The 25,541-nt window shown below is 37.2% G+C and overlaps 1 protein-coding gene across 5 annotated transcripts in view; it reads right to left on the bottom strand.

Moving 5' to 3' along the window:
• The window catches only part of SGOL1 (shugoshin-like 1 (S. pombe)), a 39,182-nt gene extending 13,869 nt beyond the window's left edge, over positions 1-25,313 (bottom strand). For 3 of the 5 annotated variants that reach the window (XM_012663791.1, XM_012663800.1, XM_012663807.1), the window contains exons 1-4: positions 6,676-6,808; positions 4,439-4,587; positions 4,164-4,354; positions 445-521 (exon numbers count right to left, since the gene is read on the bottom strand). In XM_012663791.1, the coding sequence (XP_012519245.1) occupies positions 445-521; positions 4,164-4,354; positions 4,439-4,580 (410 nt within the window). In that variant the 5' untranslated portion in view covers positions 4,581-4,587; positions 6,676-6,808. Of the gene's footprint in view, positions 1-444; positions 522-4,163; positions 4,355-4,438; positions 4,588-6,675; positions 6,809-14,506; positions 14,513-25,296 lie in introns of those variants that run through there. The other 2 variants (XM_012663782.1, XM_012663773.1) reach the window with 2 other exon arrangements.
• Between the last annotated feature and the right edge of the window lie 228 nt (positions 25,314-25,541).

Genomic DNA, 25,541 nt, shown 5'->3' with positions numbered 1-25,541 from the left:
GGTATATAGGGTCTAATTGGAAAAATAAATTGGATCAGCAAAATCCAATTGTGATAGCTATTTTGAATATGTTCTTTGATTACATGTATTTTCTAAACCAGACTATTTGTAGGATTGGTAAAATATTGTCATTTCAATAACCGATCCTTCCTCGAATAAAAACATGATATAGAGAAAAATATGACCGAAGGGAATAGTTTAAAAATTCTAGCAAGGTTTCTTATTCTTAGACATCAAAAAAGTATTAATAGTTACATCTAAGAAAAAGAAAGCTTTACATTGGCTATATTTAACACATCAAATTTTCTTAAAGATATTCTCAGTTGAGAGAATATCAGACCCCAAATCCAAGAGTTGATATGATGGAAATTTCCTTTTATAAATGGACTGCGGAATTAAATCTTTCTTGGTATTAATAATCATAATAAGGAATTTGATACTAACAGTAAATTCTTCACACATAAATCCCTGGAGTTGTCATCACTATTGGAGTCCATTCCAGAGGGACATATTTCCTGGTTCTGTTAACGATTAAAACAAAAACATTGTTGTAACCGAAGTAGTTATAACAAAACATTCATTTATTCAACAATATACACTTATTGACAGTCTACTATGGTGCCATGCACTTTTCTAGAAACTGGAACTAAATAGCTAAAAAACAGATTAAATCCTACCCCCTTAAAACTTACATTCTAGTGCAGGGAAAAAAAAAAGAACAAAGATACATGATAATTTGTAGACTCAAAGGAAACAGCCATTGAAAGAGCGGGAGGAAAAGGAAGCAGTGGAAATAACAAATACAAAAGTCATGCTATAGGAAAAACCTTGCTGTGTTTAGGAAAGAAAGACTGTATGGCTGGAACATAGTCACTGAGAATAGTAGACGATGCACTTGCAGAGGCCAGATAATGTAGGGCCTTGAAAGCCATGAGCTTGGATTTTAGTCTGTGATGGGAAGTTAATTAATATTAAGAAGGGAAATAAAAATGATTTAAGTTTTAAAAGGACCAGTCTGGCCACTATATGAAGCATGGATTGGAAGTGGCCAGGAGTAGACAAGGAATCATCATAGTAAATCAAGTACAACATGATATCAGCTAGCACTAGAGTCATGGCTATGGAAATGAAGCCCAGTGGAAGGCCTTGAGATAACAAATCATGCTCAGGGATGGAATAGGGATGGAGGTGAGGACAATGAACGAGAAGGAAGCCTCTTATGGTTTTGGCCTAAGCAAATGGGTAGGTTACTTTACTGAGATGAGTAAGACAGAGGGAGCCAGAAGTACACAATATCTTTGGAAGGGGGGAAAAAGAATTGTGCTTTTTATAAAGTATGTCTGAGATCTTTTATAAACATTTAAGTAGAGATATCACGTAGTAGCTATATGTGTGTGTATCTGTGTTTAGTTCTTGTACTATAAATTTGGAAGTCACCAGCAGAAAGATAGTATATAAAGCTATGAGAGAGGATGAGTGTAGGACAACTGGCATTTAAATATAGAGCAAAGAAGCAGCCAGCCAAAATGATTGAAATGGAAAAGTCAGAAAGGTAGGAAGAAAACTAGAGGAGCATGATATCAAGAAAGCTAAGAGAAGGCTGGGCGTGGTGGCTCATGCCTGTAATCCTAGCACTCCAGGAGGCTGAGGTGGGAGGGTTGCTTGAGCTCAGGAGTTCCAAGAAAGCTAAGAGAGAAGGTATTTTAAGTAAAGAGTAATCTCTGTACTGCATGTTACTGAAAGGTCAAGAAGAAAGAGAAATGATCACTGAATTTGGTAACATGGAGGTTTTGGTGACCTTGACACACAGCAACAATAGAATGGTAGGTATAGAAGCCAGATTAAGAGTGGTTTCAAAAGCTGAAGAAGTAAAGATGGTGAATTCTCTTTGGAAAAGTTCGGCTGTGAAGGGAAGCAGAGAAACAAGATAGGGAGATATGAGACCAGGAGAGGTTTCATTTTTCTTTTCGTCTTAAAGTGAGAAATACTAAAGCACATTTGTACGACAACTGGAATGATCCAGTAGAGGAAGGAGACACATGGAGGAGTGAGCAAACTTCCAGGAGCAAAGTCCTATAGGAGGTGAGAAGAGGTAATCTGATGCTTAAGGGGAACTTGGCCTTTAATAGGAGCAGGGACACTTCTGTCACTGTGACAAGAGGCAAGATGGAGAACATAAGTACACACAGAGGCAGATTTGTAGATTTGTGTTAGGAAGATGAGAATTCTAGTTCAATTCCTAAGAAGCCATTCTAATTTAGTTCAATTGTTTTTTTGAAATTTGATGCACATGTATGTTGATGCTATAATGAACAGACTAAAACTCATCAGAAATAAAACAACCAGAAATTTAATTCTGTTAAAACCTTTAAATTTGATATCTATGTAGCTAATGTTCTGAAACTAATATAATTATTGAATAAAATAAAATAAAATAAGATAAATAAAAGAGAAAAGAATATTTAACTATATAGGAATACAACTTAAAAACAAATCACTAAAAAGATCTATTATAAAATTTAGGGAATGAAAGGCTACTATTATAGAAATTACTCACAAGCTAAGTTAACTACTGGTAGGCAAGAAAACATTCTTATAAATAAAGCATTTTAAGCTTCTCCATCATTGCTAAGTTGACTTGATAAACACTGAAGCACAAGTGTAGAATGATGGTTGAGAACGAGTGACACACGCAATAAGCATATGGAGGAAAGAAACCTTGATGTTTTAAATGCTGACACATTTGTCTAGCATCTAACAATGTTTTAATAAATACTCAAAAATCACTGATAAATGTTAAAGGGCCTGTGATAATAGATTTTTTTCCCACTGCTTTTGTGATTATCTCACTGAGTATTCATTTTATAGTATTTGTGTGCCATTTCAGCAAAAACTTTGGAAAGGGAGGAGGAAGATTCAAATGTCTTTGGAGAGTTTTTTTCTCCTAGTAGTTGACTGAACAAGGCAAAGAAAAAATTTGGAAAGATTATATTCTGAAAAAAATTAAAATAATCTAAACCTCACATGAAGGTGAAGAAATCATATCTAATTTTTATAGAGGCAATTCTCATCTACACTGTCTACATACATATTGCCTATGTGTGTATCTATGTATATGTATATATTGCACATGTATCTACATCACACACAGAAAAAATAAGGAATCATTTTAGTTATAGGGAAGTAAGAACTCTTTTACTGACTTCTGTTAATGGAGAGGTGACTTTAATTCCTTCCTCAAGTACCCTCCAATCCCTGGTCTTCTTATCTGGCCTCCTGGCCTAACTGCCAATGCAACTGTCTTCACTGGCAGAGCAAACAGCCACTGAGAAGATAGTAAACTGTTCTGTTAACACCTAACACTCACCACTGCTTTTCTTTTCCTCTGCCCCATGTGATTTCCCTGGCAGTGGCTTCTGGGAAAAGGGAAGGAGAAACTGACTCATCTTTGTTCTTCTCAGTATTAACGTACAATGAGACACAAAGAATATCCTAAAGCAAACTTTCTCCATGTCTGTAATATTTTGGCTGGCAGGACCATTTTTGACCCCCGTCTGTAGAACCTTAGACACAAACAGAATCAGATTAAAAATTTGGTCAGCACAGTATTCAGGATATTTCTTGTCTGGGAGTTAATGTATAGTCTTCCTTATTTAGCCAACAAATAAGTAAAAAAGATTCTCCAAAAAGCACTTAAACACTCCCCATTCCTCAAATAAAGGTAGTTCTTATAAAACTTCACTGGATATATATAGCAAAACTATATAGAAAAGCTAAGATAGCATTGATTAAAACTTTTGGGTTAGTCTACTTCAACTACCACTTTTAGACCTTTAGCTTAGTTGTATTGTCTTTGACTCACTTAGCTGAACATTCAAATGGACTGGCAGTATAAAAGGCTAAAACTATGTCTTCTATACCTTGTCTTGCAACTTGCTTTCAGAACCAAGTTAGGCAGGCACAAGCCTTAATCAGCTACGTGCTTGAAGCTTTCTTAATTAGACACACACAATAGCTGTGCTGGAGCACTGAAGAAGGATGTTTTAATCAATTCACTAATAACAGAGCTATCAGTAATTAATTTAAATAACATAATTGATCTAAATGACTTACTCATGGATTAACTTTTTCTTTAAGAAATTCAGCCTTTGTAATAAAAATACCTGAGCAGCTGTTTGTTGTGAAGTAAATTTTTCTTTCAGTGCATATAGCTGACATGCAAGGTAGTAGCATTCTTTTCTCAGCTGTAGGATGATATCTTGGGCTTCTCTCACTTTGGATTTTTCATTTTCCAAAGCTAAAACTAACATTCTGTTGTTGTCTTGGTAATTTTTCAGCAGTGTAGAAGTATTGGCTAAAAGAGGATAAAAAAAAGTTTATCAGTTATTAAATCTAAACTTAAAAAGTGATGTAAAAGGAAAACATAAAAATATCTTACTGATTATTTGGCACGGTGCAGCTATAAAAGACTTGCGTTTGCCAATCTCTGCCAAGTTTTTATTCCTTTTCTCTTTCATTCGCTTCTTTATGTCTTCAAGACTATCTTGAAAGGACTTTTTAAGGCACCTTTCCTTGGCCATCTTAAGCCTAAGAATTTAAAACAACAAAAAATATTTAATTTTTCTCACAGACAATATTATCAAATATAAAACTTAAGAATGAAAATATAGGTTGTTATAAAGAATGGATTAAATAGACTTAACTGTAAAATTAGCTCAAAGTAGATAAGTTAGCTGACCTGATAATAATTTAAACTTTGCAGCTTTAAAATCTCATTAACATTTTTGGCATAATCTTATCCTCCTCAGGCACTTTATAGGGAAGCTTTATTGAATATGGATTTCCAACCCCAAAATTCCATAATATTCCTCTTATTCATTCTTTAACAAATACTCATTGGAGTCTATATGCTAGGCAATATGGGAAGTGCTTATTATTTTAATGCCATTATTATTTATGTTTCTTACAAAAAATGTTTATGACCAACTTTAGTGCTTAAACTTGCAGCATTAGTTCAGCGGCAATCATATATCTGTACTTTGCTTTCCATTTCTTCTCTAATTATTAATTTATCAGAATAGCTCATTCAATTACTCTTCCACACTCTTTTAAACCAGTAACACTTAAGATATGCACACACTCTCAAGAAGTCAAGGTGTTCCATAGAGGTTTAAACTATGTAGCACTACATACAATTTTAATAGGCTATTATAACAATTATAGAGTTGGAATGCACAGGAACTAGGGCAGAGGAATATGTTAGTATTCTCAAAGTTATTGTTAAAATTCAGGGCTGTAACTTATGAATATAGCAAGATGACGCCACTACGGTCTAGTTTGAGCAACAGAGTAAGACTGTGTCTCAAAAAAAAAAAAATGGTAAAACATACAATGACAGAGGAATATGCTATTGAGTATATTAACACATAAGTACAATTAATCTTTCAATGCTGCAAATCAGATTCAGATACGCTACTAAACATGTCAAACTACTTTTTGTGAATATCTTTTACCCTACATAGCACTTTGCAGATCTTAACGTGGCAAAAAAAAAAAAAAAATTCTTGTTTCCTATGATAATCTATGTATACAATTTTCACCATAAAGGGTATTTTCATCTCCTCTAAGTAAGTAAAATATTTTCCTAAACCTAACATTTTGTTGCGTATTTTCCTTTTTGCAGTGTCTGGGGTCTTAAATATAATGTAGGTCCCATTTAAATATTTCCTTTCTACCAACATATATACAATATATACTGGGAGGTTCCCAGTAGAGCAGGGGCAACTATTTTTTAAAGCACTAATGGTAAGTTGGTTGCATAAAACAATCTACTACAATGAAGTTTTGAAATTAGAACTGGAGATGTTTGAGAGCCATACAGATGAAGTAAATGATCTAGTTTACTTAAGGTATTTTAGAAGCAAAGCCTTATCTAAAAAGCTTTCATTATCACATTTAATAAAGTTAATATCACAGAAGAAATTTGTCGTTTTATTTTCTGTGTAAGGCGATGCTGTTAACAGGGGGTGTGTAGAGAGAACAAATGAAAGCTGAGACAGGCCAAAGGTGCAGGATGACGGTCTCAATGGTTACAGTATGTGTGCAGGGGCTCTGGATTCAAAAGAGCTAAAATATTTGATTTCCACCCATAATTCTCCATTTGGTCTGCTGCGGAGGCAGCCAGGTAACGCACTAGTCAGTTCTGGCCTCTGCAGGGTAACTGACGAAGTGAAAGGCCCGGACAAGGAAAGGACGTCAACGCTGCACAAACAATAGCTGCCAATTTTTTGGTGTGTCCTCACGTTGAGCCTGGCTTTTAACGACTGCAAAAACTTTATTTGGAAATCACTTAATCTGCACAATTCTGCAAGGTAGGAGGTTCACGACCCCATTTAACAAGAGGAAACCGGAACATCGGAAAGCACAGATCGAATGGCTCTGTAGCATAAAGCACCGGCTCAGTTTGACTCCACAGCCAGAGCTATCGGCCATCGAATTTAGAACGATACTGTGAGAACCTGAGGGAAGCCGAAGAGAGGGGTCACTACGCCTTTCCTCCACACCTGAAAAACGTACGGCTTTCTGTTGCTCCGAGGGCCTCGGGGAAAGCCGAGAAAGGGGTTGCCGGAAGTGGGCCTGGCCACCCTCTTCCCTCAGGCGCGTCCAAAACGATACCTTGGCCACTACTTCTGCAGCAGCTACCGCCCTCCTCCTCACATTCCAGGGCTCGGCGACGGTCTTCCGCCGCGTGCGAGCCCGCGATCCGGGGCCTCCAGGTCTGTGGCACCGTCTCCCGTTGTCCGCAACTACGGCGACGACATTCGAAATTTTCCGCCACGCTCACCCATTGGCTAGCTGGGGGGGGGCGTCACGTGACGCGACGGCGCAGCCACAGCCACAAACGCAGGCAGAGTCCCACCCCGCCAGGCGACGTCACGTGACGCGCTCAGGCCGGGCGTCCACATCCGGGCATCTACCAGGTTCCGTTCTCCCCCGCTGGGGGCGGAACCAGTGGTCCAGCCCCTCAGAGCCCGCCAGGCCAGTACTTTTCTGCTGAGTCGCAGGACTTTTATGGGTGGAGTGACTCCCAGACCTTTAAGACGGGGTATGTTACCTCGTTCAAAGCTTCCTGTTTCTTTAGTCTGAGAGCTTCCCATCTCCCAGGTTGTGCTCAAGGGCTCCCTCTTGTGAGAAGAATCTCGATTGGTTTCCTGCTGAAGCAGTTAGCCAGCTTGCTACATGGAGGCAGTTTTTAGGGAAATTGAAACCAAAACAGGCAACACACTTTGAATAAAGAGATATTATTAGGGAAACTTCAGCTATCTGAAAATTTCAGTTTCATGTTCTCTCTCTTGGCCGGGCTACCTCTGGCTGTTTAACTCTTCCCAGCAAATGGCACTAGCATCCATCCAGTTATGGACTCAGAATCCTGGGCAATCGTCCTTATTGATTCTTCATCTTTCCTTAATCTTTCCCCATCCAGTCACTCATACAGTCCTGCCAACTCTACCTTCTAAGTGTTTCTCATACCCACCCACATTTCCCCCAGTCCAGCCTCCTACCTACCTAATCTCATTCCCTGAACTGCACCGGTACCCACTCTAACCACATACTCCACGGCCTTTGTTCTTCATTTTCAAAGTAGTATGTTTACAAAGCAAATATGAACAAATATGAAACTTTTCAATGGCTCCTCATTGCATTTAAGGCGAAGTTCAAACTCCTTAGTATGTTTGATTCTTAAAAAGCCCCATGGTTCCTAGTTCCACCTCTTGTGAATTTTCTCTTTTCCTTGAAATTCCTCTTGCCACTTTTGCCCATGTTTCTGTCTGTCAAGAACAGTCTTTCCTTTCCTTTGGCCTGACTTACTCTTATTCGTGCTGAAGGTCTTATTGTAGAGCTGAATTCTTCCAGGAAGCCTTATTTGTCCCCAAAGCGCCATAGTAATCTACTTTATGCTTAGTGCCCCTCACTTTCCCATTGGTATTACTTGTGACGCTGACTTGTCATTCATTGCCTGTTTTAGTTGCATAAGGGCAAGAACTGTATCTGCCTTAACTGTTCACAGTTAAATTGTGAGCATCTCTTTAGCAATTCAAAGTAGTCAAACAAAGGGACAATAAGGGAATGAATAAATGAAAACTGATCAATTGCTTTGAATTTAGGCATTACTTATGAAGATTTTCTTTTTTTTAAAAAAAGATAACTAGCATTTACATCCTCACTCTAGTCTAGGGGCCTCCTGGCATGAGTGGAAGAAGCTGGAATATCCTTCGGCAGCCAACAATTCTCTTATTCTCCAAGTTCACCAGATCATCTCCATGAGTTTTCAGTTTACTACCACTGGGCAGTGTGGTGTATCTGTGCAGAAGCATCAAGAAGAAATGAGCAGAGGTTGGTGTTTGTTTGAGGCCAAAGGGTAATAAATGGAAAGTGAGAGTAGAGACCAGAGCCAGCTTCATAGGCATGTGTTGACTTGTGCTCAAAAGGGCTCACACTTCATTGAAATACTCTGCTACCATCTTAATAATTTTATCTTTGAACTTGGCTAGTCATTGTGAATCTCACTGAACTTTCACAAATTGTGGGTCCACTGGAGTTCTGTGCTTATGTTCCATATCAGCACCTCTGCAACTGGGTATTCAGGGCAGCTGACAGCCACTGAGAGGCCATGCTTTCCATTCGAACCAGAACTTGTTTTGAACACCGAAAGGCAATGAACAACTGAGGAGCCTTATTATATTTTCTAATCACTTACATGAAAAATAATGACCTAGAAGGAAAAGGAAAGATAGGACAACCCACAATTCCTTTTCTTTTCAGTGCTTCTCTACTTACTGGTAAGCCGAAGGTTTTCTCCTGTGTTTTGAATGAGAAGCATCATATTTTCATTTTGCATTGGCCCACACAGATTATGTAGCTGGCCCTGATCATGGGTTGGAGGTTCTTACTTTTTGAGGGGTGCCTTGCCCCTTCCCATCTTGAAAATGGTCAGACTTCAGATTGGATTTTTATTGTAGAGAGTTGAAGAATAGAAATGCAGGAATTTGAGGTCTCTGACCCACTGTTGAGGGAAAATACTGTAAGTCCAAGTGTGTGTATTTCTGTACAATTTGATAATAAGGAACTATATTCCTGTTGGAATCAACAGCTCTTTGAAAATACTGTGGAAACTACAGCTTTTTTCCCCAGGAAAAGTGCACATATTTCTTTTCAAACAAAAATTTGCATATTTCAGAGAGTTGTTTTTTTTTTTGGGACAGAGTCTTGCTCTGTTGCCCGGGCAAGAGTGCCGTGGCTTCAGCCTAGCTCACAGCAACCTCAAACTCCTGGGCTCCAGTGATCCTTCTGCCTCAGCCTCCCGAGTAGCTGGGACTACAGGCATGTGCCACCATGCCCGGCTAATTTTTTTTTTTTATATATATATATTTTTCGTTGTCCAGATCATTTCTTTCTATTTTTTAGTAGAGATGGGGTCTTACTCTTGCTCAGACTGGTCTCGAACTCCTGACCTTGAGTGATCCACCTGCCTCGGCCTCCCAGAGTGCTAGGATTACAGGCGTGAGCCACCTCGCCTGGCCTGTTTCAGAGAGTTTATTGGTATCCTGAGGCTGAGAATTATGAAACTCAGGATCACACATCAAATGCAGTACCTCAGAATTGCATTAAGAATTCGTAATACCCAATGCTGGGAAAGGAGAAATAACTTCAGATATTTGGAAACAATAATCAGATTTTCTTTTCTAGCATAATAAACATTCCCGGGTCCTCCAACCATTTCTCCTCTGACATATTGAGGTTATTTATCCTTGTTGCTCTGCTCAGGAATCAGCTTACATAAATGCCTTTTGACATGGCATCCAAAATGAAACAATACGTAAGTTGTGGTCTGATCAGGGAAGAGGAACATGATTGTTAACTCCCTTTTCTGGGTACTACATATCTATCAAGATAGCTACCAACTAGGACGGGTTTTGGCTGTGAGTAGCAGAAGATTCCTAAATAATATTGGCTTAAATAGGACAGACTTTTATTTCTCTTTCAAGGGAAGTTTTGGGAAGATGCGATCTAGGGTTGAGTTGGCTTTGCTTAGTCCTAAGGGACCCAGTTTCTTTCAAACTCACTGGTTTTCAGTCCCTAGTTTGTGTCCCTCATTCTCATGGTCTATGGTGGTTTCTGAGTATCATGTAGCAGGATAAAAAAAAAGAGACAAAGAAAAAAGAGTCATAGGGCACTTACCAGTAGTCTCTTAGGGTTTTTAACACCTCTGCCTACACCCATTGGCCAGAACTTAATTGCATGGCCATACAGAACTGCAAGAGAGTCTGGGAAATGTGTTATTTATTCTGGGTGGCAATATGTTAAGCTAAAAATTATTTTGCTATGGAAGAATGTGATATTGAGGGATCAAGAGTAGCAAAAATAGCATTGGAGATTGTTTTGTAGCCCACACTGTATTCTCCCACTGAGATTATATCATCCAGAATTTCTAAGAAGTAATTAAAACTGTGCCAGCTACCATTGAATAAGCACTCACTGTGTGTCAGACACTGTGCTATGCCTTTTACATATTTTTTTCACTTAAACTCTACAACGCTATAAATTTATTATTTCCATAATACAGATAAAGAATTTGTGGTTTAGAAAAGTTTAGTAACTTGCTTCCAAATTCTCCTCTCATCCATGGCAGACACGAATAATCAAACAGCTTTTTTTTTTTTTTTTTTTTTTGAGACAGAGTCTCGCTGTGTTGCCTGGGCTAGAGTGCCGTGGCGTCATCCTAGCTCACAGCAACCTCAAACTCCTGGGCTCAAGCAATCCTTCTGCCTCAGCCTCCCAAGTAGCTGGGACTACAGGCATGCGCCACCATGCCCGGCCCAAACAGAGCTTTTATTGCTAAACCAAGAGGCAGCTTCAAAATCCTGAACAGAGAGCTCAAGGCTGCAATTAACACCAATAATATGAATGATTCTTTAGAGTTGTCATATGAAGTCACATTTATTTGCCATGTTGACCCTAACTTCTTCATTTCTATAGGTAATGTTATAGATACATACACATGCAGACATAGCTGAAGGTGGCTTATTTCTATTGGCTCCACTAACACGAATCCATGTTCTTTAATGATGTTCATTTCAACCCTGGTAATTATGCAGCTGACACCAAACTTACATGTTCTGAGAAAAGGTAAGGTGCTTTACCAGGATGGCACAATAAATTAAAAGCTGAACTTGGAGTCTGCTCTTGAATTAATGATGCCTGGCACTTGATAGACAATAAATGAATAGCTATTGAAGGATTTGGATGAATGGTATAAGTAGAGATCACATTTCAGATATGGAGATAAACAAAGCAAAAGATAATTGTGTGAATACTATTGAGCATAATTAAGCTTAATGCAGTGCTTCTCAAGCTGTAGTGTATGTGAGAATCACTTAGAATGCAGATTCCTGGGACTAACCCCAAGAGATTCTAATTCAGTTTGCCTGCTGTGAGGATCGGGTAGCTGCTTTTTCAAACAAGTAATTCTGATGGTTGTGCTCCACTGACCACACTTTGAGCAAGGCGAGAATCAAGGAGTAGCAGGTGCTTAAATTACATGATCAAGTGTTATTCTAAGTTCTAATATTGACTCCATCCCCAATTTTATGAATGCTTACCATTTGTTTTCTAAGGGATTTTTATATATCTCATTTAATTTACACCACAACCATTTGAGGTGTGTACTATTATTACATGTGTTCATGCAAGAAGAAATCAAGATTCAGGTTTGGTAACTTGCCTAAGATGACATAGTACTAGGAGGTGGACTGGATTTTGAACCTAGGAGTCTGTCTCCAAAGTCCATGTTGTTAACAACTAGACTATGTGCTACTACTTTTCCTTTTATTATATCTCACAGTAGTACCCAGGTTAAGTCAAAGATAATCCATATTTTAATTGTATCAGCAAAGTACAGTGTAGGGACATGTCATCTAGCTGACAGACTGAGAAGAATCTGTGAGAGGTTCTTCAAAATTCCTCGTTTAATTTAATAGATATTTAGAATAGTTATAGGATAATTCAAATAATTTTAACTTCTTAAAAATCTTGCTCTCAAATACTAGTGAATATTTGTAGCTGTATTGCTTTCAGAATTTTTCAAACTGTGAATGCTTGTTATTTCTAATTTCATTAATTTTAATGTTATGATGTATTTAAAATATAATAAACACATTTTTCCCTGCAAGTTTCTAAAATCCCAATAAAGCTCCTTGTTATTAATATTTAACTGCTTTATTCCTAACACTTATTACAATGTGCACATTTTCCTAACTTTTGTTTTTACTTAATGAGCTAAAATTCTGGGCAGACTTAATTTCTTTTCTTTCTGATTTTTCTGTAGTTTTTAAACAGAGAAATTAAAATAAATACAACTCATTTCTATTCATTTGGCAATCAAGAAATGTATTAATTTTGTTCCTCCCTGAAATTGATATTTTAAAAAATCTTTTTTAGAGAAAGATTCACACAATAGTTATGCAGTATGATGTGGATTAACTGGAACAGCAATACAAAAGTTAGAAATTTTGTGACGAAAATTGTCAGAACTAAAATACAGCAAAGCATCAAAATGTTTTGTGACTATACTTTTTGGTACCTGCTTATGTTGGTTTAGTACTTTCTTCAGGTCAGCAATTAGAGGTTATGGAGAGCCTGTACAGGCATAAAATGGGTAGACAGGGTACAAGGAATAGATAACACTTTGTGCTATTTGTATGTTTTAGTTGTGTATTTCAGAAATATGTATTGCTTTCTTAAGAAATATAGGGATTTTTTTTAGTGCTTCTCATTTCTCTTAGCACAGTGCCAGGCGTGTGAACATTAATTGAATTATAATGACTAACACTGATGAGGGCATACTTTGTACCAGGAAAATGCTACTGCTGTGTATGAACTAACTCATTTTATCCTCAGGATGAGCCTATGAAGTTGGCACTGTTATTAAACCTATTTTTTTCAGATGAAGAAATTGAGGCATAATATGGTCAATCTAGTAAGCACAAAGCCAGGTACAAGCTTTGACAGTCTGACTCTAAGGCCTGTGTCCTTAATCATGATGCTCTGTAAGTTTATTGATGTTGCTTTGACACTTCATCAAACTGTTCAAATGTCTAAAGGCCTACCATAGACAAATGTGAGTGGAAGTCTTTGTGAATGGCTAATGGGAGTGCAAGTCTTTGTATGTGGAATTATGTAAATTCTTTGAAATATTTTCTTAAGCTCCTAGTTTAAAAATAGTCTAAATCCTAAACCAGGTATAGCAAAAAAGGTTTCATCTTTCATACTGCATTTAATGCATGGCAATTACTGTTTCAGTGTCTATCCTTCCTAAAATGTGTAGGCTCTACGAGGACGGAGCTGTGTCTGTCTTACTTTATGTTGGATCCCGCAAGATGGCTCAGAATAGATATTTGTTGAGTGAGTGAATGAATGAATGAAGTAGTGCTTGTTTAAACTCTGTGTTGAGAAGGATTCTGTGTTAGTTTTGGACTTGAGGGAAATAATGCCATTGTCGATTTGTTAATTCTGTTATAGGTAGACCACAGGGGAGGGGATACGCATGTGTCAGAAATATGCCATTTTTGTTTAAGCTTTATGTTGTAAACACAAATTACTATTGTAATGTTATTTTATTGCTAATTTTAATTTTGTAATATATGTTGACATAATGAACCAGTAAACACTTATGGGTCGGTAAAAGGGATATAAGCATTAAAGGAATAATAAGAATATTAAAGTAGAATCAGAGTCAGAGTTTGTTTAGTTCCATCTCCTTTGATTTATGGATTTGGGAGGTTACATGATTTATTGAAAATCTCACAATTTCTTGAAGTGATTTCTTATATTTTTTTCTACCACTACATGTTCCTGCCTCACCTTATTAACTTAAACACCCGTTACAGAGATGTATGGCTAATAATTCTGATGCAAGGGAGAAATAGAGATAACAGAGTCAGAAAAATTATTTTCAAATTGCATGAAAAGTCCTGAAACCCTGAAGTTTCAGTTGCTCTCTTCTTCTAACACTCCTTCATTCCAATTTTTGTTAAGAGAAATTAATAGTGCATAAATACTGAAACCATGATATAGTTTTTCTTTTTTTTAACTTTCTGAATCATACATGCTTAATTCTATACATTTTGATTAGAAGCATGTTTATTCAACATTTATTTCTTTAATACAAAATAGTCTCTAGTATCTAAATTATTGTTTACCCTTGGGAAATATCTCTTTAAGGAGCAACTTTATTCATATAAAGAAGATCTTTATTTAGCCCTACAACTGCTGAAAGACTAGAATGGAGATGTGCGCCCAGAGAAGACAAGTTTGACCTTAAGGTGGTACTTTGTATCAGAGTAAGAGAGGAGGCTGACAACTGAGAAAGAGGCAAATGGCAAAGGAGGTTAGATAATAAGAATGTGGTTTCCAGAGCAGTCAAGACATGCCTACGTACTCGCAAAACCTTAAACTAATTGTTTTTTAGATTATCTATGGCAGTGCTATTAGGTTGGCTAGTTACATATTAAATGTTTCATCTTCATATTCAGCAGGAAACAATAGGAAAAATACTAATTACTTATTATCCAGCATCTTTGTGTTTTACATATTATTTTGCTCAAATAGTAATGCAGCATTAGTAGCATCAGATTTTGATCATGATTTAGTATGAAGTTATAAGAAAAATAAAGTATGATTAACTCTAGATGTTTATAGATTATATTATTAAATTTCGCCAATTTCAGAAAACTAAATAGTGAATTACTCCTTTTAACTGTGGTTAAATAACTGTCGCTAAGAGTCAGACTGGGATGGTCAGATGCTGAAACTCTTTCTCTGGAACCCTTGGTAAAATCACAGGGGCACAGCCCATATTGTACTTCAGTGAGCCTGGGACATTTGTCCTCTTGATTAGTTTTCTAGGTGATTCTGATATTCACCAAACTTTAATGTTCACATAGATCACCTGGGGATCTTTTTAAAATGCAGATTCTGATTGCATAGATTTGAGGTTGGGCCTGAGATTCTGCATTTCTAACAAGCTCCCAGGTATTGATGATGAGGCTGGTCTATGGACCACATTTTGAGTAGTAAAATGCTAAGACAATGATTCTCAAACTTTGTGAAATAACCTAGGGACCTTTAAAACTACTGTCTGGGTCCCCTACCCAGATACCTTGATTTAGTGAGTAGACAGATTGAGTGAAGTCTAGGCATTAGGGAATTTTAAAAGCTTTCAGATGATTCTAACGTGTAGCCAAGTCTGAGAACCACTGAGGTAAGTGACCAATTCTAGGACACCTGATCTCCTTTGTCCAACCATCCTCCACCACTTTAGAGAGGTTTTAAACACCTTTCTGGGGACTGCTGTCCTTTTCTGTTTTCATCTGGGAACAGAGCTATTCCATTTGAGTGTAAGTTGGAAAGACAGTGCCCCGCTACTAAGATCTTCAGCATGTGTTTCACAGGAAAAAAGGATATTCTCTTACATAAACCCAGTACTGTTATCAAAATCAGAAAAGTTTACATTGATACAAAACTATTACCTAAATTAAAATCTATATTCAAATTTTGTCAGTTCAGCCGGGTGTGGTGATATGTGCTTATAGTCCAGGCCACTTGGAAGGATGAGGCAGGAGGATTGTTTGAGCCCAGGAATTTGACGCAAGCCTGGGTAACGTATCTAGACACCCATTTAAAAAAAATTCACCAATTGTTGCCATAATGCTTTATATATATATATATATATTTTTTCTTATTTCAGGATTCCAGAATTACTCTGCTACTTTATTCCTTAAAATTCTGTTTGATTCTAACTTTTTTGCTACTATAATGCTAGGGCAGGTTGGCTTCATTCATTCCCTTTAGTTAATTGTCTTTTGGCTTTTAAAACACAACTTTATGTGTGTTGTCATGCCCATTTGCCATCAAGGTTTTCACACAGAAAGAAGACACAAATAAATTTGCTTTAACTTTCTTTCCAGCCTACATTTACTCCTATATGATGCAATTATGTCCTGGATTGCAGACGTGACTCTTCAGCTGGGGCTGAGGAATGTGGGTCTCATCTACTTGCTTCTCAAATAGCCCTTCTTATGAAAAATAATCCACTGAACAACAAAAGCACAATCGATAAAAGGAAGAATTTATAAATTATACCTCATCAAAATTAAAACCACTGCTCTATAAAATATCCTGTTAAGAGTATAAAAAGATACTGACTAGGAGAAAATGTTTGCAAACCACTTGTAGTAGGTTAAATAATGATCACTTAAAAATATCAAGTCTTACTCTCTGAAATTTACAAATGTTATTTTATTTCAAAAAATGGTCTTCATAGATGTAATTAAATTAGGATTTTGAGATAAGGAGATTATCTTCTATTATCTTGTATTAGAGTCTGGGTGGACTCTAAATGCCATCACAAGTGGCCTTGCAAGAATAAGGTGGGGGATATTTGACACATACAGAGAAAAGGCAATGTGAAGATGGAGACAAAGATTATAGTCATGAGGCCATAATTCAGACACACACACAGGGGAATGTGAAGAGGAGCAGACGGAGAGAGAGAGAGAGGTGGTCACAAACAGGAATGTCAGCAGCCACCAGAAGCTGAAAGAGGCAAGGGATAGATTTTCCTCTAGAGCCTCCAGAGGGAATACAGCCCTGCTGACCTTGATTTTGGACTTCTGGCCTCCAGAACTGTGAGAGAATAAATTTCTGTTGTTTTAAGGCATCTCATTTGTGGTAACTTGTTATGGCGGCCCTGTGAAAATACACCGCTTATCCAGCAAAGGACGAGTCTTTATGATATATAAAAAACATCAAAATTCAACAGTGAAGAAACAAACAATCCAATTAGAAAACAGGCAAAAGACAAAGGCAGACATTTCACTGAAGAGGATAAACAGATGTCAGATGAGCATGTGAAAAAAAAATTTAACGTGATTAGCCATCAGGGAAAAGCAAATGAAAACCACAATGAGATAGCACTATATACGTATCAGAGCAGCTAAAGTAAAAATGCAACATCATATGCTGGTGAGGATGCAAAGAAACCGGATCACTCATACATTGGTGGTGGGAATGTAAAACGATACAACAACTCTGAGGAACAATAGGAAGTTTGTTAAAAAACTAAATATATGATGGCCATATAACCTAGCGATTGCACTCTTGGGCATTTTGTCTCCCAGAGAAATAAAAACTTATGTTTACACAAAAATTTGGACATGAGTGTTCATAGAAGCTTTATTTGTAACAACCCACAACTGGAGTTATCCCAGATGTCATTGAAGAGAAGAATGAATGGTTAAACAAATTATGGTACATCCATACCAAGAGCAATAAATAAGAAGCAGTGAACTATTGGTACATATCATAACTTGATGAATCTCCAAGGAATTGTGTTGAGTCAAAATAGCCAGTCCCGAAAGGTTACATACTGTATGATTCTATTTATATAACATTTTTGAAATGACAAAATTTTAGAAAGGAGAGCAGACTAGTGGTTGCTATGGAATAGAAATATGGATAGGGAGTGGTAAGAAGAAGGTGGGTGTAGTTATAAAAGAGCAACATGAAGGATCCTTGTGATATACCTTTTCCCCCCTAACTTTTAAAAAATAAATAACAGCTTTATTGAGATATAATTTATATACCATACAATTCACTCAAAGTATACAGTTCAATGGCTTTTAGTATATTCACAGATACTTACACCCATTCTCACAATCAATTTTAGAACACTTCCATCACCCAAAAGAAACCTTGTAACTATAAGCAGTGGTTCCTGTTTTCTCCCCAACCCTCCCTTCCCAGCATTAATTTACCTTCTGTCTCTATAGATTTGCCTATTTGCTACATTTCATATAAATGGAATCATACAATATGTGGTGTTTTGTGATTGGCTTCTTTCACTTAGCAGGATTTCAAGGTTCATCTGTAATGTAGCACATATCTGTACTTCCTTTGTATTACCCAATAAAACACTCCATTGTATGTATCTGACACATTTTATTTATCTAATTCATATGCTTATGGATATTTAGGTTGTTTCTGCTTTCTGGCTATTATGAATAATGCTGCTATGAACACTTAAAAATAAGCAACAGGTCAGGAGTGATGGCTCATGCCTCTAACCCCAGTGTTCTGGAAGGCTGAGGCAGGAAGATAGCTTGAGCTCAGGAGTTTGAGACCAGCCTGGGCAACATAGCAAGACCCCATCTCTAAAAAGAAAAAAATAATTAGCTGGGCATGGTGGTGAAGGAGCTCAGGAAATTTCACCCCAAAATATGACTCCTTGTTATAAAGAATATTTTGAATTAAAGGTCCTTAGAGAACAACAGGCATTGGAAAGATCTTCCCCTCTTTCTTCATAAAAAACCAGACTCATCAAAAAGAATAATCAACTTCTCTTCCCCTGCCTGTTATCTCAATATGTTACAGTAAAGATGGTCAAGAATACAATCAGACCTGACCCAAGTAATTTTAAATATAATACCTGTCTCTCAGGTTAATTTAATTTCCAAAGAGTATCATTTACAAGTCAATCTGTTGCCCCCCATCCATTCATTCTCCCAAGTATCTGTTCATCCTGGCTAGTAACCTAAGCAGAATTACCTATATTCCTCAGCTCCCCCTCCCCTCTAAAAGGAGGGTATATAAATTTCTGGACCCCATTGGGATTTTGGGTAATCACTCTGTGATTCTCCCCATGCGCATGGTCAATAAACCTATTTCTCCTACTAATATGTCTTACTGTGATTTGATCTTTCAGTGAACCTTCTGGGGTTAAGGGGAAGTTTCCTTTCACCCCCATAGTGGCATGTGCCTGTAGTCCCAGTTGCTCAGGAGGCTAAGGCAGGACGATTGCTTGAGCTCAAGAGTTGGAAGCTGCTGAGAACTATGATTGTGCCACTACACTCCAGCCTGGGCGACAGAGCAAGACCCTTTCTCAAAATAAATAAAAAAATAAAATAACATAAAATAAAATAAAAATAAGCAATAGGTGTGTAATAGTTTTAGTGTTAATTCTAAAGTGTTAATACATTCTTAACATTGCTTCAACGTTTAGTACTGATTCTGATTTCCACCAAATGCTTAATCACAATGGCAAAGATAAGTGAAAATTTGGTGGGTAGAATAATTTTGGGTGGGCTAGTAATTTAAACAAGTAATTGTATGTGGGACTATGTTATGTTTAACACATAATAAGAAGTAAATAAGAGCACAAATGATCTAATTACTTTTCGAAATTTTTAAATGAACTCTTGTCTGGACAATTTTATTTTTACTAAGCTTTAATTTTTTTTTCTTTTTTAAAGGACAACTGTTAATAGGCAATTAGCTGCTGTCTTGAATATAATGAGAAAAACTATCACGCACCATATTAATGCAAATAATTATAATAAGTACAAGGCAAAGGGCAAAGTAATCCCTTGTGATTGTATTCTTTGGAAGATGATGGGAGAATATTGGCTTGAATTCTGTCATTTTATCTACTTAAAATGTATTAATATTTTAACACTTTTTAGGGATACAATGTTCTTAAAAATACTGTTTATATATAAAACATCTTAGATGACCATTTAAGAGGAGCATTAATTGGCATGCTAATGGACAAGTATTTGTAAATGTCTATCTTAAGGTTGTTTTTCCTTAAGTAATTAGAATTTGCCATGGAATTATAAGGTTTTTTTTTTTCAAGAATTTAAAATAATGTCTTAAGTTTTTTTGTATGTAAAATCTTATGGAAGATTATACCATAATCCTTCACATAGATAATTTTTACTGACATTATTAAAAAATAATAATTCATACATTATATCTATTAGCATATAATAAACACACATAGATGTAAGATGAAAAATTATGAAAAAGTTTGAAATCGGTAAAATGTATTATTAATAGTAAGTGTCCTGTTTAGTGTACCCTTCCAGCTTATCTCAGCCTTTCATTGTTTTGGAGCTATTTTACAACTTTGTATATTATAGAAAATTGATAATAATTCAAATGATTCTTGTCCATAGAAATGCAGATAACGTGGCCAGTGGAATTCAATTAATTATTGCCTTGAAGATAGATCTGTTTTTCAGCTATTTATAAATTCGTTTTAGCATTCCTGATTTTCCAGATTCATATGGTTCTTTGAATTCTCCTTTGCACTGGCTATAACATCTTACTGGTTTTCTTAGTAATTAATAAGTTAAATTAAATTCTGACATCAATTTATTTTGATTTATATGAAAGTCATGATTTTACCTTTTTTTTTAAAAATCTTGTAATAGATGGCTACAACATTCAAACAATACTGAAGGAGCTCAGGAAATTTCATCCCAAAATATGACTCCTTAGTACAAAGAGTATTTTGAATTAAAGGCCCTTAGAGAACAACAGGCATTGGAAGGGGCTTTCACTCTTTCTTCATAAACAACCAGACCCATCAAAAAGAATAATTGACTCCCTTCCCCTCCCAGTTATCTCAATATATTGCAGGAAGAAATATCAAGAATGCAACCAGATCTGGCCCAAGTCATTTTAAATATAATACCTCTCTCTCAGGTTAATTTAATTTCCAAAGAGTATCATTTACAAGTCAATCTGTTTCCCCCCATCCATTCATTCTTCCAAGTATTTATTCATCCTCCCTAGTAAGCATGTATTGCCCCTAAAGGGAATTACCTGCATTCCTCATCTCCTCTCCCTTCTAAAAGGAGGGTATATAGATTTCTGGACCCCATTGGGATATTGGGTAATCACTCTGTGATTCTTCCTATGCACATGGTAAATCTCTTTCTCTTATTAATTTGCCTTATTGTGAGTTGATCTTTCAGTTAAACTTCCAGGACGAAGGGGAAGTTTCCCCTCACACCCACAGTACAAAATAGAATAAAATGAAAAGTGAAAGTCTTCTTCCTATCCAGTCTCATCTTCACAGACCTTATAGTTCCATGGTGAAGACAGATGTTTATCAGATAATGCAAGATAAATGTAAAATTGCAATTCTATTAATAATAAGTATGATGAAAAAGGAATGCAGTACTGTGAGAGAATATGTAATAGGATGGCTGTACGTAGCCAGGGCAATCTGGAAATGGATCTCTAGAGTGGTAACAAGTGGGCCGAGATCTAGCGATGGGTAGGGAAAACCATTATTTATTGATATAAAATGAGACCCAATAGCTTGCTCCAGTAGTGCTTGGCTGATTGATTGCAGGCATGAAAAAACAAAGTACCTAGGTTGATGCAGGCCTGGGAAAGAAGGCCAGAGGGTAATTTTAGGGTATTGGCAAGAATGTCAACAAAGTGATGGTTCATGAAATCTAAGGTGGATAAGTAAGGAAGCAAAACTGCAAAAACAGGCAGGGTGCAGTGGCTCACGCCTGTAATCCTAGCACTCTTGCAGGCCGAGGCGGGAGGATCGTTTGAGCTCAGGAGTTCAAGACCAGCCTGAGCAATAGCGAGATCCCCATCTTTACTAAAAAAAAAAATGGAAATAAATTAGCTGGACAACTAAAAATATATACAGAAAAAATTAGCCAGACATGGTGGCACATGCCTGTAGGCCCAGCTACTCGGGAGGCTGAGACAGTAGGATCGCTTAAGCTCAGGAGTTGCAAGGTTGCTACGAGCTAGGCTGACACCACGGCACTCTAGCTGAGGCAACAGAGTGAGACTCTGTCTCAAAAAAAGAAAAAACAAAAACAAAAACAACAAAAAACACTGCAAAAACAAAGCAGGTGGGTGGTCAGGACTGATGTCTTGAGAGAAAATAGAGGTATTCATAAACTTGAAGTTCTGATACAATTAGCAGTGCAAATTACAAGGACAAGCTTTACTGTAAGAGCCTGGGTTATTTGAAATAGAGAATTTTGAGGGGGAGCAGTTATAGAAAATCAAAAGTTCAAGGTGTCCCATGGAAGTCAGTGGCTAGGGTGAAATGAAGGATATTGGAGATGAAGAAGACAGGGACCTTGGATGTCACTGGTTTGATTGGTTGCCTGTGTGGACACTGAGGTCCCCCAGCATTTATGGCAGGGTTAGGGGGTGAGTCATGAGGCAAGTCACAGTTGAATGAGGGGAGTGACTTGAAAGAGTTACAGAGAAAGAGATGAAGGAGGCAGAAGAGGTCCAAAGACTCAAGGAGTATAAATGAATGCTCTACCATCACCTGAGAGGGCTACAAGGCTAGGAGTACCATTGGAAAAAGCCCGATTTCAGTCAATTCAAACTGTCTTTTTATTTTCCTGTGAACTGCTTATGCACATCTCTGTAGATTTTAAAGGGATTGTTTGTCTTTTTCTTATTGATTTTTTTTACTAGCTCTTAGTAAATTAAGGAAATTAGCTATTTGTCTGATGTATACATTACAAATAATTTTCCCATTAGTTGTTTGTCTTTGACTTTGTTTATGATATATTTGCTATTTAGCAGTTTTAAAAATTTATGTACTGGATTTATCAATCTTTTTATGTTTCTGTATTTGTTTCTGGGTTTCTTCTCAGAAATATCTTCTCCCCTCTAATATTATAAATCATTTTACTTGTGATTTGTTCTAGAAGTTTTATAAATTCAGTTTAATTGTCAAATCTTTTTTCTACCTGGAATTCAATTTGGTGTCAGAATGAGGAAGGGATTTAGCTTAGTTTTTTTCCCCCCAGATATATGTTCTGTTGTTTCAACAACTTTTCTGTACTGATATGAAATCTCTCCTTTGTCATAATAAAATTTCCGTGTGTATTTGGGTTTATTTTGGAAGAACAAAAGGTTTGTATAAGACAACATGATTTAATTGAGAGACATATCTCAGAGTAAAACAGACTTGAAATCTTGACTCTAGCACTAGCTGTTGACTTTGGCCAAGGAACCTCTCTAGGTTCTAGTTTTCTTAGTTTCAGAATGGGAGTAATGATAGCTTTTGAGGATTAGTGGCAATATGTAGTATATATGAACCACCGTTGCTAGTGCAGAGCCAGCAAGGAAGAGGATAGAAGAGAGGAGGTGAGCAAAGTAACAGGGAGATAGATTGTCAAAGACTCTGTAGGTTATTATAAAGATTTTGTTTCTGTGGGATGGGAAGCCACTAAGGATTTTGAACACAGAAGTGATATGATCTAACATATTTTTAAAAGCTTTTGTGTTGAAATTATGCTGTGGAAAGAAGCAAGGTAGAGGCTAATTGCAGTTTTTATCAGAGAGATGATAATGTCTCTCACCAGGGTGGGAGCAGAGACTTGAATAAGAAATGATAGGATTTTGGATGGAGTTGCCATCAACTGAGAGGAGAAAGACTTGTGAGTAAAGTAAGATTGGGGGCAAAGACTGGGAGTTGGGATTTGATCACGTGAGGTATGAGAAATTTGCCACATATCCAAGTGTAGGTGTCAGGTATGCAGTATACACACCTGGGGTTCAGGAGAGAGATGTGAACTGGAGAATAAATTTGGGAGTCATTATACATCATACAACTGTATTTAAGGTCATATGACCAAACCAGATCAGCAAGGGAGCAAGTATGGACAGAGAAGGCAAGAAGTTTCAGGACAGTGCCTGAGGGTTTGCCAACATTAAGAGGCTGAGGAGAAAGGAGAAATCAGCAAAGAAAACTGAGGTGTGTCCAGTAAGTAGGAAAAACTGACAAGCAAAGCCAGGTGGTGGAGTGGGGGGCAAAAACCTGATTGGAGTGGGTTCAAGAGAAGATGGGAAGAGAGGAATTGGAAAGAGTGAGCACATAAAGCTTTGCAAAGAAGATTGGATGAGAGAGAGGATGGGGTAGGTGGTGTTGGGAAGGAGGAGAAAGGAAAGTATTTAGGTTGGTGTTTCCCAAAGTGTATCCAGCACACCACTGTTTTGTATGAGATGATTTTAAGTGGTGCTTGAATGCATACTTTTAAATTTTAAGTCTAATGTATATTTGAAGAACACAACTAACATTTATAGTAATATAAAAGTAATGGTATAGGTTTCTTTTGAAATAAATTTATTTCAGTAGACAAGGTGAATTACTTTAGAGAAAAATATTGAAAGTAGTACAGGTAGTGTTAAGATGGGATGGGATTATGCAAATAATTTAAGTTTAAGTAACACATACTTAGGCATTCAAGGGCCTTTGCAATCTTGTTCTTTATCTGACTGAAGTTGCATTTTTTTTCTCAACCTTTTTAGGGAATCCTTCCCATTAGTGTTTCTCTATTCCTTTCCTGACTGCCCATTACTTGTCTTCCCTGCATCCTGTATTTTGACATTGGATTATACTGTCACTTGTTTATATGTTGAATGATTTGTGTTTTATCTTAACAAGAATTTCAATCAGCTTCCCCTTTCCTCCACCCCAGCATACACACACACACACACACACACACACACACACACATACACTCCCGTTTGGAAGCACGTGTGCTATGGGGCCTGCCGGAACCTTCGCAAGGTTGGGGTCTATGGGAATGTTGAAAAGTTAGATCTGGACTAGTGGGTAGTAAGGTTGCACCTAAGCTGTTATAACAACTGGTTGGGGAGACCAGTTAGGAAGTGACTGCCGTGCTCCAGATAATAAGTGATGGGGGCTCGTAGTAAGGTGGTGGCAGCAGATGGAGAGATGCATACCAATTTTAGAGATGTGAAATAGCTCCCTTGGGAAAAGAGGCTACTTCTTCCAGAGAAGGGAAGGCGAAAGTTTCATATGTTTTAAAGTGTTATTGTGAAGAGGATATTGGCTGGCTGTTGTCTATCTCCACATAGAAGGAAGGAAGAAATTACCTTACAATTTAATGAGAGAGAATTTGAGATTCCATATTATAGTAATAGACCTGCAAGTAGAAACAGTGTAATTTTTATAAGAGGAACTTTTAAGATGGAGAAATCAACCCTGGAGCCAAGGAGATGAACCCAATGATCTCTTGAACTATTTTCTATTTCTTATTATGTTATTGCTCAGTAAATTTGCCTAGAGCACCTAATCTCTTATTAATATATTCTACTTAAAAGTCATTCCAATCTTAAGTACCAGGTCTTCCCAGAAGTTTTGCTAAAGTGTTTTCCCATTTTATCAGTGTGAGAAAGAGAAAAGCAGCCCCTGACAGCTGGAAACTGGCCTGAACACAAGCACCAACACTAGGCAAGGCCACCCTGTGACCATGGTGGGTCAAGACAAGAGCAAGACCACTCAGTAATCAGGTTTGCACACAGACAAAAACATGAATGTTATTCAAACCACAAAAATGGCCATATCCCCATATCCTGGCTGATATGAATGACACCTACTTCTTCTTCTTTTTTTTTTTTTAACCAACGACAACTTTAGTCTCACTCCAATCTTCTCACCTTCTAAATAAGAATTATTAAGATAGGGGCCGGGCGCGGTGACTCACGCCTGTAATCCTAGCACTCTGGGAGGCCGAGGCGGGCGGATCGTTCTGAGTTCGGGAGTTTTAGACCAGCCTGAGCAAGAGCGAGACCCCGTCTCTACCAAAAATAGAAAGAAATTAATTGGACAGCTAAAA

Source organism: Propithecus coquereli, unplaced genomic scaffold (genome assembly GCF_000956105.1).
Source record: "Propithecus coquereli isolate 6110/MARCELLA unplaced genomic scaffold, Pcoq_1.0 Scaffold12, whole genome shotgun sequence".
Lineage (NCBI taxonomy): Eukaryota > Metazoa > Chordata > Mammalia > Primates > Indriidae > Propithecus > Propithecus coquereli.
This window is presented reverse-complemented; position numbering and strand designations above follow the sequence as displayed.